Source organism: Anomalospiza imberbis, chromosome Z (assembly GCF_031753505.1).
Source record: "Anomalospiza imberbis isolate Cuckoo-Finch-1a 21T00152 chromosome Z, ASM3175350v1, whole genome shotgun sequence".
Lineage (NCBI taxonomy): Eukaryota > Metazoa > Chordata > Aves > Passeriformes > Viduidae > Anomalospiza > Anomalospiza imberbis.
The window spans coordinates 47,780,254-47,796,151 of record NC_089721.1 but is presented as its reverse complement, the minus strand read 5'-3'; the positions used below and the strand labels follow the sequence as shown (position 1 = coordinate 47,796,151).

Below are 15,898 nucleotides of genomic sequence, written 5' to 3'. Positions count from 1 at the left end.
AAAAGCATGATTTCTGACCTCAGTAGCCCTTATTCCTTAGCAATTGATATAACCACTGTTGACTATCTACTGATGCCCACCTTTATGTATATATTTTTGGAAATATTGGGTGAATGACTTATGGAGTTAATGCATCACAAAGTGTAATTGAGAGAAGCTCTGTATAGAATTGCTTATTAGAGCAGCAAGATGACAAACATTGATACAGGAGGATTTTAAAGATCTAGTTTAATCAGCCTTGCTGCTGCAGTGCATAGTTGCATTGGGAGGGATAGGCTTGAAACACAGTGTCCGAATTCCCCCTGGGCTCAATGTTTTGCTTGGACATGGAGGAATATAAAGGGAACACATGCTTGGTCCTGTAAAGTTTGATTCAGCTGTCAAGCAGAAGACATTCAAGTTACATAGTAGGTAAAACATCATCATAGAAATGTGAGTAGAAAGTGCATTACTTACTAGCCTGAGCAGTGAGAGACTGGTGAGGGAAATGTATCTGAGTCTCCTTTCTCTCATCCCTTGTCCTGGCTGGAGGTGTTTGCCTTCACCAGGCATCTGCTGGCTGTCAGCTGTCAAAGGTAGTTAGCAGTCCCTGGCTTTTGTCATGTCTGCAGAAGCTTGTCTTTGCTCAGGAGCGAGCAGAGCTCATTGACAGAGGTTTAAACTAGATGTGTCAGGGAAGGGGACAATGTCAGGCTTGCCCTTGACAAGCTGCGGGTTAAAGGGACAGGGTATAGGTGAGGGCCCTCAGCCAGTGGACCTGAGATGTGCTGGTCGCACTGTAGCACATTTGATGTCGTATGGAGACAAGCCAGGGCACCTGAGGTAATAGAAGGCAAGAAATACCAGTGAAATTAGAGGGTGTTCCTCCAAGAGGGCAGCATGAGCTGACAGCTCAGCTAAAGTGCCTTTCCACCAGTACACACTGTGTGGTAAACAAACAGGAAGAGAAGAAAGCCACTGTGCTGCTGTGAAGTTTTAATTCGTTTCCAAATCTAAAACTTGGTGGGACAAATCCCATGACTGGATTGCACCTGTGGATGGCTACAGGCTGTCCCAGAAAAGTAAGGGTGGAAAGGTTGCCCTCTGTTTCAGGAGGTGGATTGAGTGTCAAGTTCTGTCTCCGAAGAACAGGCATGAGCAGGTTGAAAGCCTGTGGGTAAGAATCAGACACCAAGACAGCAAAGAGAACCTCAAGGCTGGTATGTACTACAGGCTGCCCAACCAAGGGGAGCCTGCTGACAAAGGACTTCTTGCTCCACCTGCAAGAGGCATTGTGCTTGCAGGCTCTTGTCTGGCCAGGGGCCTTCAACACTGGGCAAGTAACACGGCGAGCTGTGGGCAGTCCAGGAGACTTCGGTAGTGCATGGAGGATAACTTCTGAAGTCAGGTTATAGACAGCCCTACCAGAGGGGATGTGATACTGAACCCGTGGGTTGCCAACACAAGTTAATTTGGGCTGTCAAGATTAGAGGCAGCCTGGGCTGCAATGATCATGCACTCAAGGAGTTTGCAGTCCTGAGGGATATGGGTCAGGCAAAGAGTAAAGTGAGAATCATGAATTTTAGGAAAGCAAAATTCCAGGTTGTCAAGGATGTAGTCAATAGGATCTTCTGGGAAACTGCTCTGAGAGTCAAGGGAGCAAAAGAAGTTTGGCAGATCTTTAAGGCTGCTTTCTGTAGAACACAAGAACTAGCAAAAGGAGTAAAAATTCAGGCAAAGAAGGTGTTATAAATTAATGCTCAAATTTATTAATTAAAGAAAATTTATTAAATGGTCCAAATAAAAATTTAGAGAATAACAACGAAAAAGCCACTATCCAAAAAGGTCAGTGCCAAGCCAGGGTATCGGCGTGGGTGAGACACAGGTTTGACCACTACAGCAGAGGGTACCCTATGCTTCACACCAACTGTCCTGTCCTAGCAATTTTTATACTGTTTTTCTTGCCTGAGGCAAGAGTCCCTTTTCTTCCTTTTCAGACTGCACATATTCATGTGGAGCTCTTTCTCTGTGGCAGTTGAACAAAAACTTGTCCAGAGAGTGATGAGCACCCATGATCATGTTCCCTGGTATTGAGATGTATCTCCCCGATGGCTCCATGGCTCCGGCTATCTCAATCTCAGATATTTATTGCGTATTCATCATCCGGGTGTTCCTTGGATCACTTTGATGGACTATCCATCTTTGGGCTGGCCACGTTTATTTGATTGCAAATGAAGTTCTCCCTCCCTTGTCCAGGTGGTTTCGACATTGTGTTGCAATCCCTGTCACTGGCTTGTGTGTTTTAAAACTTCTTATAGAAGTATATCTTAACAGTACATAACTATAAAACATACAACAATTTTATTTGCACAAATTATCATATACACATATAACAAAGGCAAAGGACTGGAAGGAATTAATCAGGACCTGCTGGTCAAACTAAAGGACAAGAAAGAAATCGACAGTCAGAGGAAGCAAGGACAGATATCCAGGGAAGACTATACAGTCACAGCCCTGTTGTGTAGGAATGGGGTGAGGAAGGCAAAGACAAAGCTGGAGCTGAATTTCACAAAGGTCACAAAGAACAAAACAAAGAGCCTCTATAAGTGTGTCAGCCAGAAAAGGAAGGTCAAAGAAAGCATTTACTCCCTTGATAAGCAAGGCAAACTGGTAACTAGGATGAGGAGAAGGCTGAGGTGCTCAAAAATTTTTTGCCTGAACCCTCACTGGCAGCCTCTTTTCCCCACACCTCATGAGTGAATGGACTGTAAAATGTAGTTGGGGGAGCCATGTCCCTCAGAGAAAATCAGGTTTGTGACCACCTGAGGAACCTGAGCATAAGTCTATGGGACCTGATCAGATGTATCCCAGAGTCCTGAGGGAGTTGACTCTACAGTTGCCAGGCCACTCTTCATCATACTCAAGAAGTCATGTCAGTCTGAAAATGACAAAGTTCAGCTTTCCTGTATTTGCACAGCCTCTTACTCTGCTAAGGCAGCATCTACCCCCTGAGCAAGTAATTGCTGGAAATTTCATGCTTGTGTTTCTGTGTCATCAGGCTTTTCCTAGAGTTTTGTGACAACTCTCATCTGCCTTCCTGTGACTTTTGAAGAGTAGCCCTCTCTTGATAGCTCCTGAATGACTGCTATAAATTAACTGTCATGAGCATTTACAGGAGGATTGTGGCATCCTGCAATATGTGGCATGGTCTATGTTATATTTTTGAGAGGCTACACATTGTGCATTCATCAAATTCTCCACAGACTGGAAAATAACCTTCTATTACTCCCACAAACAAGTGTGGAAAGTTGTCTGCTTCTTTACTCCACGGACCCCACCCTCCCCCCCACCCCCGGTTCGCCTTGCTTTGCTCTCACAATTGCTCTGTGTCAGTCCTTCAGTCCTTGAGGTCTGCATTGTGAGACTTTCCTTTCTGCATCAATGGCACGTCACTGCTGGTACTGAAGTGCAGTTTAGGATAAAGGCCGCCATTCATTTGGAAGAAATTTAATGTTGGCATTTTCTGTGCTTGGTACTGCCAAGTGCCACGCTCCCTTATCCTGATTAGCAAAGCATTTGAACCTACACATAAAGCTCTCTATCAGTACTCACATTGATTTCAGTGGAGCCAATTGCACATTTAAGTTTTCAAAAGAAGCTAAAATTATTAGGTTGGGAGTGAGAGCACTCTGTTTCTGGAGAGTTAATGAATATGTAAAATTATTCCTTTTAGAAAAAGCAACCAACCCCCATCCCCAGTTAAAAAGGGAGTTCATGATCTTTGCTCTCCTATCTGTGGTGAATCAGACAAAAGTGAGAGCAAGTGCACAACACACAGATAGCAGAGTCAAATTTACACTGACATAATCATCCCGATTGGAAATTATAAGAGGTTTTCTTTGAAACCACTATTTTTGTAGAAGAAACTTAGTCTACATATAATTCAGTTTTAAATCCTGGCATCCATTTAAGCTTCATAGCTGGTAATTTGAGGTGTTCATGTGAATGTATTTTCCTATGTCAATGCTAATTTCTGGGAAAAAAAAAAAAAAGAAAAAAGATTACTATTATAAGAAGGATCTGTTTTCTGTGGGGTTTTTCTTGAAGTACAGACAAAAACAGGGCTGAAATCTAAACTGAAATAGCCAGGCATGGATTCCAAATTGTAGGTTTCTTTGTAAGTAAAATGATCCAAGTTCAGGCTAGCCTAAAAACATAGATTCTTCATCTGAATAGGATATTATCAATTACATAAATTAAAACCAGATGTTTTAATTTAAGCATTTGACTTCTGATGGAGTCTTGATGATTTCTCTCTATCTTCCTGTGAAAAAACATGCATACCTTGGGCAGGCATATGCCAGCAAATAAATGCTGTCTGTGCTAACTTGTGTGAGCTAACTGGATTAATGCATGAAAGTGGATGCTACGGACTCCCATGTTACATACTGGCAGATTAAGTATTTGGCATGCACATTAGGTCTATTTTAAAATATTTATTCTTGTGTTTATTTTTCTTTCAAATACTGCTACAGTAACAAGTTACTTGTACGTTACCAGTGATTTTGTCTCTTTCCCCAGTAGACTAAAACCAGACAGCAAATATAAAAAGAAATCATGATAAGAGGCAAAAACAATTCCATTCCCTAAAAAGGGAAAGTGAATGCAGCTTTTCTGTATTTGCAGAGCCCCTTACACTGCTTAGGGCTGCAGCTATCTCCTAGCAATCATTTATCTTACATCAGTTAAACAAAATATGCAGTACAAAGGGGTTGTTGGGCACTGTGTCTGCAGGTGAGAAAGGGAGCAGATGCAGGGGGATGCTGTAACATGCAGTTCCCAAAGAATCAGGTGTTGTCAGAGTGATTATCTGCTCCTGGCACCTTCCTGGGGGGTCTATGGGAGAAGATTTTGGGAACCTCATAAAGCAGATCTATAAATGTGCTTTGCCTTGAGGGGGTGGTGACCCTCCATGCAGATGATTTTTTTTCCTTTAGAGAGAATACTTTTCAAAAGGCAACAAGGGAGCTTCTGGGAAGCAACCCCAGCGTGTCTTGGTAGAGTGGGAGGGTTCAGGCAGAATTAGGGAGGGGATTTTTGTGCCTCAAAGGCAAGCAATGTATTTAACATCAGTGTGGCTGCTGACATTTTTGAGTTATCCAAGTATTTACATATGCATGGAAACTGACAAACTCTGTGGTCAAGTGAGAGGAGATTAAAGAACAAGTATAATCTCTGGAAAGTGTGATGTGCTGCTGAGTAAAGGGCTAATTTGACAAAGGCCCTGATAGCACTTCTGACTCATACTTGCAGCTCCGGTGATGAGAATTAGTATCAGAAATGGGATTTCTCGAATGTACATTGACATTAGGTTAGCAGGATCATTTTCCTGATAATCTGTGGGATAATGTTTCAGACATGGGTGTCTTAGTTTGTCTTACTGTTTTGTTTTGTGGTGTTTTGGGGTTTTAAAATTTATTTTTAAGTTTTCATTTTTTGTATCACTTGTTTCTGACATTGTATTTCAGGTTTCTGTGACTCCTGTAGTCCATTTTACTCTTCTCATCTTGGTTTTGATATCTTAGTAAAGCTTCCAGGACCATGCTTATGCTTCACTATAATTTATTTATTGTTGCCTCATTTTTCTACACATTGTTTCTTTTGCACTTTTTTTGCCTCCTCATGCACTTTTAGCTCGTCATTGCACCCTTCCATTTTTATATGGAAGGCAGTTTTAGACCTTGCCCCAGAGAGTAATTTTAAAATAATCTTGGATTGCTGCTGTGTTAAAATGTTGCTTTACATTTCGCAATATTTTGAATCAGCAGACTTGAACATGTTAACATTACTATTTAGAAGTGTCTTTCTAGGTTTATTCTTTGAAACTAGATGTGCTTTGGGAGTTTTTAGCTGCAATGTCTCATTTTATGTATTGCTTTTAAACCTACATGAAAATAAAAAGTTTTGACCTATAAAAAAACTAAATATTCCTACAAAATATTTCTCTGTGTGCAAATTGTCTTGTCAGTCAAATTGTCTATCTACAGCTATCAGTTCCAAAGGGTGCTACTTAATAATCTGCATTAAATAAATATAAATAAAATTTTGAGACAAGATAAAATGTCTTGTCTCAAAATTTCCAATAATTTAAAAATTTTGTTTCAACATGATGGGAGACTTGTGAAGTCACACTTGTATGAGTACAGTAGGATATCAAAAGGTTAAGTGACTTACCAGAGGAGTGGTGGTCTCAAGCCTCCTGACCTCAGAATTACCATTCCTTCCTAAATAACTACTTTCTCCAGGGAGGCAAAAGCAAAGCCTCTGACATTTATTGTCCTGGTGTGTGTCTGTTCCCAGGACATTACATTTCTGTGGATACGTCTTATGAGGGTGAGAAGGCGGTGCTGTCCAGCCCTGATCTGTACTCCGAGGAATGGAGCTGTGTCAGACTGATCTATCAGATAGCAACAACTTCAGACACCTCACCTGATCCTGCCAGGCTCAACTTGTACCTGAGGCAGGAAGGAGAAAGTTTTGATCATTTGCTGTGGTCAACCAAGGAGCCATCAGACAGCTGGCTTATAGCTAGCTTAGATTTAACTAACAGCACAAAGAAGTATAAGGTAAGTCCAGTTTTAGAAGATGCCACAGGCTTTCTGATGCATATGTTGGGCTGCACAAACTTCTTTTTATAATATATACAAACTTATTTTGAGCCCTTTTCTTGGCTTTCATGTCTAAGGCTGGCAGCACAAGTCAGCTGAGCCCTCTGTCCCTAGCACCCATGGGCAGAGCTGGCACAAGGCAGTGCTCTGACCAGCAACTGCGTGGAGCAGCTCATGGGGACACATGGCCAGCTGAGCCCTGCCATGAGGATGCTTCATCTCCTGGTATCCCTGCAGAGCTGCTGGTGCCACATGGCAGATACAGGAACCTCCAGGTCCTGGGTCTGCAGCTGTGCTCACTTATTCCTGCCCTCTGTGCCTTTCTGGAAGGAGTCACATGCTGACAGAAGAGTATTTCTACCCAGAAACCATCATGTTGCATCACTCACAATAACATTTTGCATAACCACAGCTGAGGAATATGGAATTCCATGCTCTTAAATGAAGTGTGGGAATTTTTTGCCTTGTCTCATTGTTCTTCAGCAAGTCTTCTGTGGCTACAGAAAAACACTGGCTCCATCTGTAATACATTCTACCAAGCTCTTTCAGCAAAAGTACGCCTGACTGTAAAGATGATGGTTCCTCAAGAAACATTTAATTTGTTCTCCTGTTTATCCTGTTTAAATATTCGAGGTACTAATGAAATCCTAAAATTGACAGTTTGGTTTATATTGTGCAGCTGGTACTGGAAGGTGAAATGAGACAAGATAAATCCACCAGTATAGCAGTTTTTGAAATCAAAATAACTTCTGGATATTGTATTGGTAAGTACTCTTCACTCAACACTCATACTCTCTGCATAGAAGCGAATGCCTTGTTGGTTGTTTTAAAACTGGATGAAGATATGGCTTTAAAAAAAAGATAATGGCTTTTTCATAATTGAAAAGTACACTGCCATATTCAATACAGATAATTTTTAAGATAAGAGTGCGCAAACTAGTAAGTGGGGTTTTTTCACCTCTCTCTGTGATATATATTTATATACACACATATATTAAATATAACAATAAAATTCCAAATCTATTTGTTTTTCAAGCAGGAACAACTGTTATATTTTAAAAAGCTTTGCACTGCTTCAAATACTAGACATAACAGCTGCAAGACTATTTCTGCTCTCTGCCTGCTCATGGCTTCCTTACAAGTGTCATCTTGTGGCTGCAGACAAAAAACTCTGCTGATATATATATATATTTACACTTACTGCCATTTCCTCATGATATTTGCTAAAAACTGCTAATAAATTTCAAAAATTCCAGTGTCTAGGAGGCTGGGAGATCTTCACATTTCTGGAGAGCTCTGGTGGAGTCCAACCAAGTTGTCACAATTCTTTGGCTATGTGAAGAAGACAAAGCAGTTGCATTACTGTCATGAAATGCTTATCCTGCTTTGCTTCTAGCCATCCCTGATTTACAAGTAAAACTTCTGCTTTTATTTACTATAAAGAGGTTGTATATTTAAATCTGCTTTATTTGGTTCTAAATTACATCAGTCCTATCCTGGCAAATGATGAAAAGACAGATTGGTCCAAAGAGGATGGAAATGAAAATTTTATCAAAAAATTACCAAAATTTTGGATAGGTTTGCTTCTATTTATTATGAGCTCTTAAATGCTATGTCCAGTTTTATAAATACAGGCATTATCTGCTCTGCCATATGTGAAATGAGGTCAGTACTTAGCAATTTGCTCTTCCTATTTCTGTAATGAAAATGTGTGCAATCAGCTGGTGGTGTCTGCAATTGCAGAATGTGACTTTGAAGAGAACCATCTTTGTGGCTATGTGAACCGCTGGAATCCTAACGTCAACTGGTTTGTTGGTGGAGGGAACATTCGGAATTCTCAGTCTATCCTGCCCAAAGACCACACATTTAACAGTGCACTGGGTAAGCAACAAATGTAGAGCAGAAATATAGTGGAAAAATCTGAATCTGTGATTCATGTATGACTCTCATACTGTGAGTTATTATTATGTGAGTTCTTTCCATTTTGGGGTTGGGGTGGGGATGGTAAGGGTGATTTATAGGGAAAAGAAAAAGGGATTAGAAAGAGGTTGGGGGATTTTGCAGAAGTTCACACAAAATTGCCTGTAAGCTTTATAAAAAGTTTGTTACACTCTTTGCTAGGATTAGAAAGTACTCAGAGGTACGAGTAAAATTTTGGATGTGAGAGCTGGAAAATTCAACTTTCTGAATATTCTAAATGTATGGGCCACAGTAAGTTTTAGATTCTTCTTCTGCTGCCCTGTATGTCTGGCAGGAGTTTTCTTTCCAATGGCTACTGAGAAAATTGAGTAGGAAAACTAAGGTATTGAGTAGGAAAACTAAGAATCTTGGGTGAAATTGTACAGTTTAGAAGTTTTGTTTCTTTTAGTCAAAAGTGCTGTTAGTACAGCCCCTCAGAGACATAATGCTGAGAAGAATTATTGGAATTTCTGCACTTGCCTGGTATGAAATGTTTGTCCTGGACACCTTGCTCAGGGAAGAGATTTTTACACAGCTGTGAAGAAGGTTGTGGGATAACTTCACCTTTGCATGAAGTACCACAGCAGGTGATGGTCAGGACATTGGACAGGTGCTGCACACTGTATGTCTGGGGTGGCATGATGCTTGTGGCAGTGCAAGGAATCACATCTCATGAAAAGCAGGGTTGATCCTCTTTCCTTAACTCATGCCACTGTGCCTTCTTATTTACTTCACAATTGTGTGAGTTGAGTACAGAGTGTCTCTCCAACCCTGCGTCACTCCCTGGCACTGAAATGATGGTAAAATTTTGATGGAAGTTTACACTCGCCACAACTTCAACAGCAGACAGTGGATCAGCCTATTAAATAAGTACTGTGACAGGAAATGCTCCCATCTGGGAGGGATGTGTTTTCTTGTAGCCACAGAATTTCTATTTCACACCAAGCCCTCACTGCTGAGCATTTACTGAGAAGACTTCAAGATGCCTAAAGTCATGGAAGAGCCTTCCTTTTGCAAGAGCTGCGAAGTTGCATCATCCAGGGAGATTGTAGCTAAGCTATGAGATATGCTAAAACTGCAGAACAAAAGTGGAGCTGAGAATCTTGCAGGCAAGTATTGCTGAAGTCACCCATCACTGGCAGTGGGCAATCTGGAGGAGACCCACAGCCAAGCAAGTCCTTTCCCCTCATTCTACCAGAGTGAAGCAAGAAGTGACATCTGAAGGTCTGAGACTGCTGTGTGCTAATTAAGGTAGTGGTGCCCACTCAAACCGAATGGCACAGTTTGCAGTGTTCATGCTGAAGTACCCCTCCAGTCTGATGTTTCTATCTTCTCCAGGCTTTCTACTTGTGAAGAGCCATTTTTTGTTCACCAAATACTATTTGTTGCTGTGCTTCTGGAAGTGCAGAAGAAGAAAAACTACAATGCACAGCATGTTTGTGAACATGGATATGTCCTGTTTAAATTGAGATAGCACTCCCAAAATCAAAGAATTAGAAGTTGTACCCTTAGAAAATCCTACAGGTCATATTGGCTTATATTCATGATGGGAAGATACTATCCTCAAATGCAATGCATTTTTCTTTTCATTAGCATCTCCTAAAAAATCTTCTTTAAGGATTTTACATAAAAACTCCAGTTCATGCAGTAAAAATAAGACATTTTAAAACCAAATCCTAGAAACACTGAGCAGATATGTAAGGACTAGAAGCTATTTGCCAATAATTTGATATATTAAATGAACTGCATTAAAACACGTGGCTTATAATCTTGTTCATTTACTTGGATTGCTTCAATAAAAGTTGCACTTATGAGAGACTAAATACTATACCAAGCTGTTGGGAAGCAGTGAGCTTATACAGTTGTTGCACATTTTTCCATTTATGAATGGCTCCCAAAGTTTACAGTTTATTATGTTTCAAATATAGAAAAATATATTATTTCTAATAATAATAAAGACTTAAGAGAGTCTCTCTCAGAGCTGAGACTATTTTGCCAGTGGTATGTTAGCCAAACAATTTTGGGTTGCACAGAGGAGGAAAAGAGAGGAAAAAAATCTTTTAGAATTACTAAAATTTTCTAGGAAGCAACCAATGTTGCTCATAGATATATATGTCTAGTCCTTGTTCATCTGCTGAGAATTCTTGTACGTGGTGTTTTTTAAAGAGTGTCCTTATACCAAGTGTTTTTCTGCTTCTAGGTCACTACATGTATGTGGACTCTGTTTATGTCAAACATTTTCAGGAAGTGGCCCAACTAATCTCACCAAAGACCACAGTCCCAATATCTGGCTGCTTATCTTTTTATTATCAACTTAAGCAGGAAAGCAGCATTGTTTTTACTGTTTACCTAAGAGACATGAGTGGCTTTTATGAAGAGATCTGGAAAACAGACAATGCACTGAATGCAGACTGGGCACTAGCAGAAGTCGACTTCAATGCGCCGTATCCCATGGAGGTAAAGCAATCCTTCCTGCACAGTCCAGCTGTGACTTCCAGGTTGCCACAGACATGACTGCCAACTCAGGCCAAGCCAGGAACATAGCAGGGACCATCTAGTGTCTGAAAGATGGCTGTAAAGGTGGTGATCTGTGATTTTCTTTACCCTTTGAGTAAAGGCCAAGGAGGGATCACTTTACACACTCATGCCTGATTTTGAAGCCAGGTCATTTAGTGCTTGATCAGAGTATCTTGAGAGGTTGTAGAGTCTGACTGATGGGAGGATTTTTAGTTGCTGAATAAAATCAAGCTTCTCTCAGTGCCCTGTTTCTGTGACTCTGTGATCCATTTTTGAGGATGTTGAGTATTGTAAAATAATGCATAAGAAAAATACTGCAAAAGAAAAAATTAAAAAAATATTTGAGGTCTATTCTCCACCTTACTTAGATCCTGCAGTTCATGATCCAAACTTGGGTCCTAAGTACAGTAGTCCTTAAATGTGAAAGACAGCTCTTGATGGTTATTATAATGACTTTCAAGAGTATCAGAAAAAATGGAATATTTTATTCTCTAGTGTTTTCTAAAAATACCCCAAACTTAGAAGACTGAAATAAACAGTGTATGTATATTATTTACATACATATATACTTATATGTGTATTTTACACATATATATGTAATTTTTATATATATACACACATATACTCTCTCTGTACATACCTACTTCTAATACATGCATTACAAGTAAATTCTACTTGCTTTAATTCTACCTAAATTATTTGCTAATTCACCATAAACCTGCAGATTTTGAGAAATTATTAGGGGTAAAACTAATTTTCATGAGATGTTACGTAGGCCTTTTACACTCTATAAAGTCAGTGATAATTCATTTAAATCATCAGACTTCACAGGAAAGGAAAGCAGCTCTCAGAAGGCTTCATAATACAGAATGGTAAGTGAATTACTGATTCATTTAATAGAAACTAAATTCACGTAAATAGAAACTCAGTCCTAGTACTATCGATGGAAATTAATTAATGATCACTTTGAGCTTGGCAATACTGTTGTTGAGTTTGTGAAAATATCCTCTTATTTCCTGGTGGCATTCAAAAATACATCCAGAATGTTGGAAACTATCCATACAGGAATAAATTGCAAAACACAGGATGTTGTACCACTGGGTAAATGCACAGGGAAACCTTGTGTTCACCAGGGTATGCAATTTCAGCTCTCTCAATTAAAAAAAAATTTAAGAAGATTAGAAAAAGATTAAAAAATATTGTCCAAGAGGGAGATGCAGATAATTAAAAGTATGGAGAAGTTACATCAATGAAATAACAGTTTTCAGCCTTATAAAAAAAGATGGAAGTATAATATGTTAGAGACTCTTAAGAGTCGTGGAGGACACAGAAAAGTTTAGCTGTTCCCCGTTTCTCAAAATTTACATTGCTGTTCCAAATTCTTAGTTACCATGTAACAGTTTAAAAATAAAATGAACAGAGGGTCTTTTCATATATGATTTAACCATAGAACTCACTTCCACAATGTACTGTAGATACCATTATTAAGATAAAAAACTGATCAGAAAAATTAATGGGAACGGAAGAACCCATCAGAAATATAATGCAAGGGAGGAAGAACTGAAAGCCTGTCATTGTCTTCAGTTTTTTCTGTAGGTGCTCTCTGCTGGAAAAAAAACACTGGGCTAGACAGGCCTTTAATCTGCTCAAGGAATTTCTGTGTAACTTAACACAATAATTATTTCAGAGATGATTTTATAGAAATAGTATTAAACCTCAACACATAAATTCTTTGGTTGCTTCAAGAGGGCCTTCGTCTTTGTTTCATCTGGCTAAAGGAGATTGCTCAGGATTCTTTCACTAGCTCTCCTAGTTTGCCTCCCATCCTCAGACAAAGCATCACAGGCATTGCTTTCACTGAAAATAATCTCACTCTGAAAGCATTTGTCCTTATTTCCTTACTTTGTCCCTGGGGGTGGCTCTCAAAGTTTTCTTGTATCTCAGACCTTTGATACTTAAGAGAAATTTTAAGACGCTTCCTCAAGAATTATGGATGGTCCTCCACTTACTTGAGGAAATTATTTCCCCTGGGAATCACTAAATACAATACATTGTTTGATCTTTGTGGTAACCAAAACACAGCAATAGCTTTTCTGGTTCTTAAATAAATTCTGTACAGGAAATCTTCCCTTACAGCTAATGCCAAGTCACAGGTTTCAATGTCTGAGGATATTTACAGAAAACTACTAGCAGAATACTGAACATAGGGGTTTTTTAGCTCTTGATCCAGACAGATTCTAGATAAAACAGGATAAAACAGTAGTACGGACTGATGATTGTGAATAGTGGTTTTGTATAATACAATGGCAGAAGCCTTACTGCATCTTTAAAAGTGGTGCTTCATAAAGCAGTAGAAGTGCTATATTCCTTTTGGTTTTTCCTTTTACCTTGAGTGAGCAATGATCTAGTGCTAAGGTCAGACTCTGATTTATATCCCTAATAAGTGATATAATTTAATTAGTCCCAACACTTGCAGCACTGTATGAGATGTGCTGGAGTCTGTCTGGGACATTCAGTCAGAATTCTGTATTTCAAAGACGTGTACCAAAATTATTGCTGACTATATGGCAGACGAATAACAACTTATTATAATTTCTAGGTAATATTTGAAGTTGCTTTCAATAGCGCCAAGGGAGGTTATGTTGCCCTTGATGACATTTCTTTCTCTCCAGTTTACTGCAGCAATCAGACAGGTATGATGAGCTCTTGCTGCTATTTACCTCCCTTGTTTCCCCCCTCTGCCTTGCCCCTCAGAACTGTCAGTATTTGCAGTTTTGGTGCTACCTTCTCAACTGACTAGTGCCACTGGGCTCCTCTTCTTTCAGAAAACATAACAGCAGATAACACCAGTGCCATTCAATTTTTAAGAAACCAATTTTTAATGCTTCCTTTCCAAAGACCTTCCCTCAGGTTTCTGCAGCTGGAGTGCTGGACTGAATGGTGTATTTGTATCACTACGGGTTTTGAGAAATTGCTGCTTGCAGGCTTGTCACAGAAAAGAGAGGGTTGGATTTTCCTAGGTGTGATGGTATGAGGGAGAAGATGGCCTGGGCTTTTCATTAATGCCAGTGTAGGCATTCTTCATGCCACATGCCCTGAGGTGTTCTTCAGAGCCAAAACATGAGCCTTGGCCTCCCTGTCTTCACTCTTCCAGGATGTATTACTCATCTCAGGAAGGGCATGTCTGTTGGGTATTTGTTAGGTTTTCACAACAGTAGACACCACCTGAATCCCTGTGACCTCTGATGTAGAGGTACTTGGGACAAAGGACATTGTCATTTGTGAATGCAGCCTCTTAAGTAGCTGGTTGCTGAGGTTTTACTGTGGCACTAAACACTAGTCAAAAGTAGATTAGTGGTTTCCCACTGATGCCATCTATTCCTTTGGTCAGAAGTTTGATTTTTTTTGGCAAATTCTTTAAAGCAATCAATGAAAAAGAGGCTGGTTTTCCCCCTTATCTCAAAGCATCTGCTACCTCTGCCTCCACTGCTGAAGTATCCCTGCTGAAGGAGGTAGATTCCAGATACATTAATCATTAATAATCCACGTCTCCTGGCTGAGTAAATCCATTATTTCATAATCTCCTTAATAACTTTTTGTTATTTGCTCTATTTTGCAACAAAAATGCTAAATTATGCTTGCAATTTTCATGGGGTTGGAGCTGCTTATCTGTTTTTTTCTATTTTAATTTTCAGATAAGTTATAGCTGTTGAGAAATGGGATAAATTTTATAGCATTTTCTGCCCCAATGGCTGAAGTTCAGATCTAAATGAATGGTTGATCGAATCAGATCTAATCTGAATGGATCAGAATCTGTTCTGAATATGATAGGTTCATCTAGAACTTCACCTACTAACTTTGATTTTGAATGTTGCTTTTGTGGTTGTTTTGGGTTTTTTGTTTGAGAAATGAAAGTAAATTATTTTCTTTATACTTTGTTGAAATAAAACTTATACTGTTTGATCCTTCAGACTTATCAATTATTGTCATCTTCAATTCTTCTGAGTAGAGATGTTAAAAAGCAAGAGCTCTTCATTTTCCTTGTATTTGTCCATAGCAGTATATATAACAGCACTAAGTTTTTTTTTCTTTATTTTTTTCTGGAAGTTTTGCTCAACAGAAGTCTTGATGTTAGCCAAATGGAGGAAAAGGTACCAGAGTACTAAACTTGCTCAGCAAAGGATGAATCAAAATATGGGTTTGATGCCACATGGTAGTGCTCCACCTGCCTTTTATTTAATTAGGAAAGCAGAGGTGGGAGGCCATGGCTGCAGGAAGAGTTAAGACACATAGGAGGGCTTAGATTTGGCCTATCTGAGACTGAAAAGACCTCGGACATCACTCCAAAGCCACAATTTTTGTTCTACTAAAGCTGATTGACTGTGTACCTGCCACTGGTAAAAAAACACTCTTCATCTCCGTGAAGAAAAGTCATATGTGCTGCTGTAGAGTGATGCACATAATGTCCTATGTCTGGGCTCCTGGCAAAGCCAAAATTTGCATGATAGCTTTGGGTTCTGCCTCTCCTTCACCAGGCACCTTCTGTAAGAGACTGGTGAGGCCTTTGAAGAAGTAGAAATGTTTTACTTACTAGCATGGCCCATACAGCAGAGTCACTTTTTTTCAGGGAGCCATCAGCAGGGCTGGGGAGGGTCTTAGTTTTGCTTTTAATCAACTTTACTATAAATGGTTCAGCTTTCTTCACTGCAGTATTAGCACTGTGTGAGGCAAGCTCCAGAGCAAAGTTGCCATGAGATGGTACAGGAACTAAAAAT

General features: G+C 39.6%; 1 protein-coding gene across 2 annotated transcripts in view; it reads left to right on the top strand.

The window, feature by feature from the left end:
- Positions 1–15,898, top strand: part of MAMDC2 (MAM domain containing 2) — a 57,662-nt gene that overhangs the window by 23,580 nt on the left and 18,184 nt on the right. For both annotated transcript variants that reach the window (XM_068175637.1, XM_068175638.1), the window contains exons 3-7: positions 6,340–6,605; positions 7,327–7,411; positions 8,391–8,528; positions 10,807–11,063; positions 13,723–13,816. In XM_068175637.1, the coding sequence (XP_068031738.1) occupies positions 6,340–6,605; positions 7,327–7,411; positions 8,391–8,528; positions 10,807–11,063; positions 13,723–13,816 (840 nt within the window). The remainder of the gene's footprint in view (positions 1–6,339; positions 6,606–7,326; positions 7,412–8,390; positions 8,529–10,806; positions 11,064–13,722; positions 13,817–15,898) is intronic.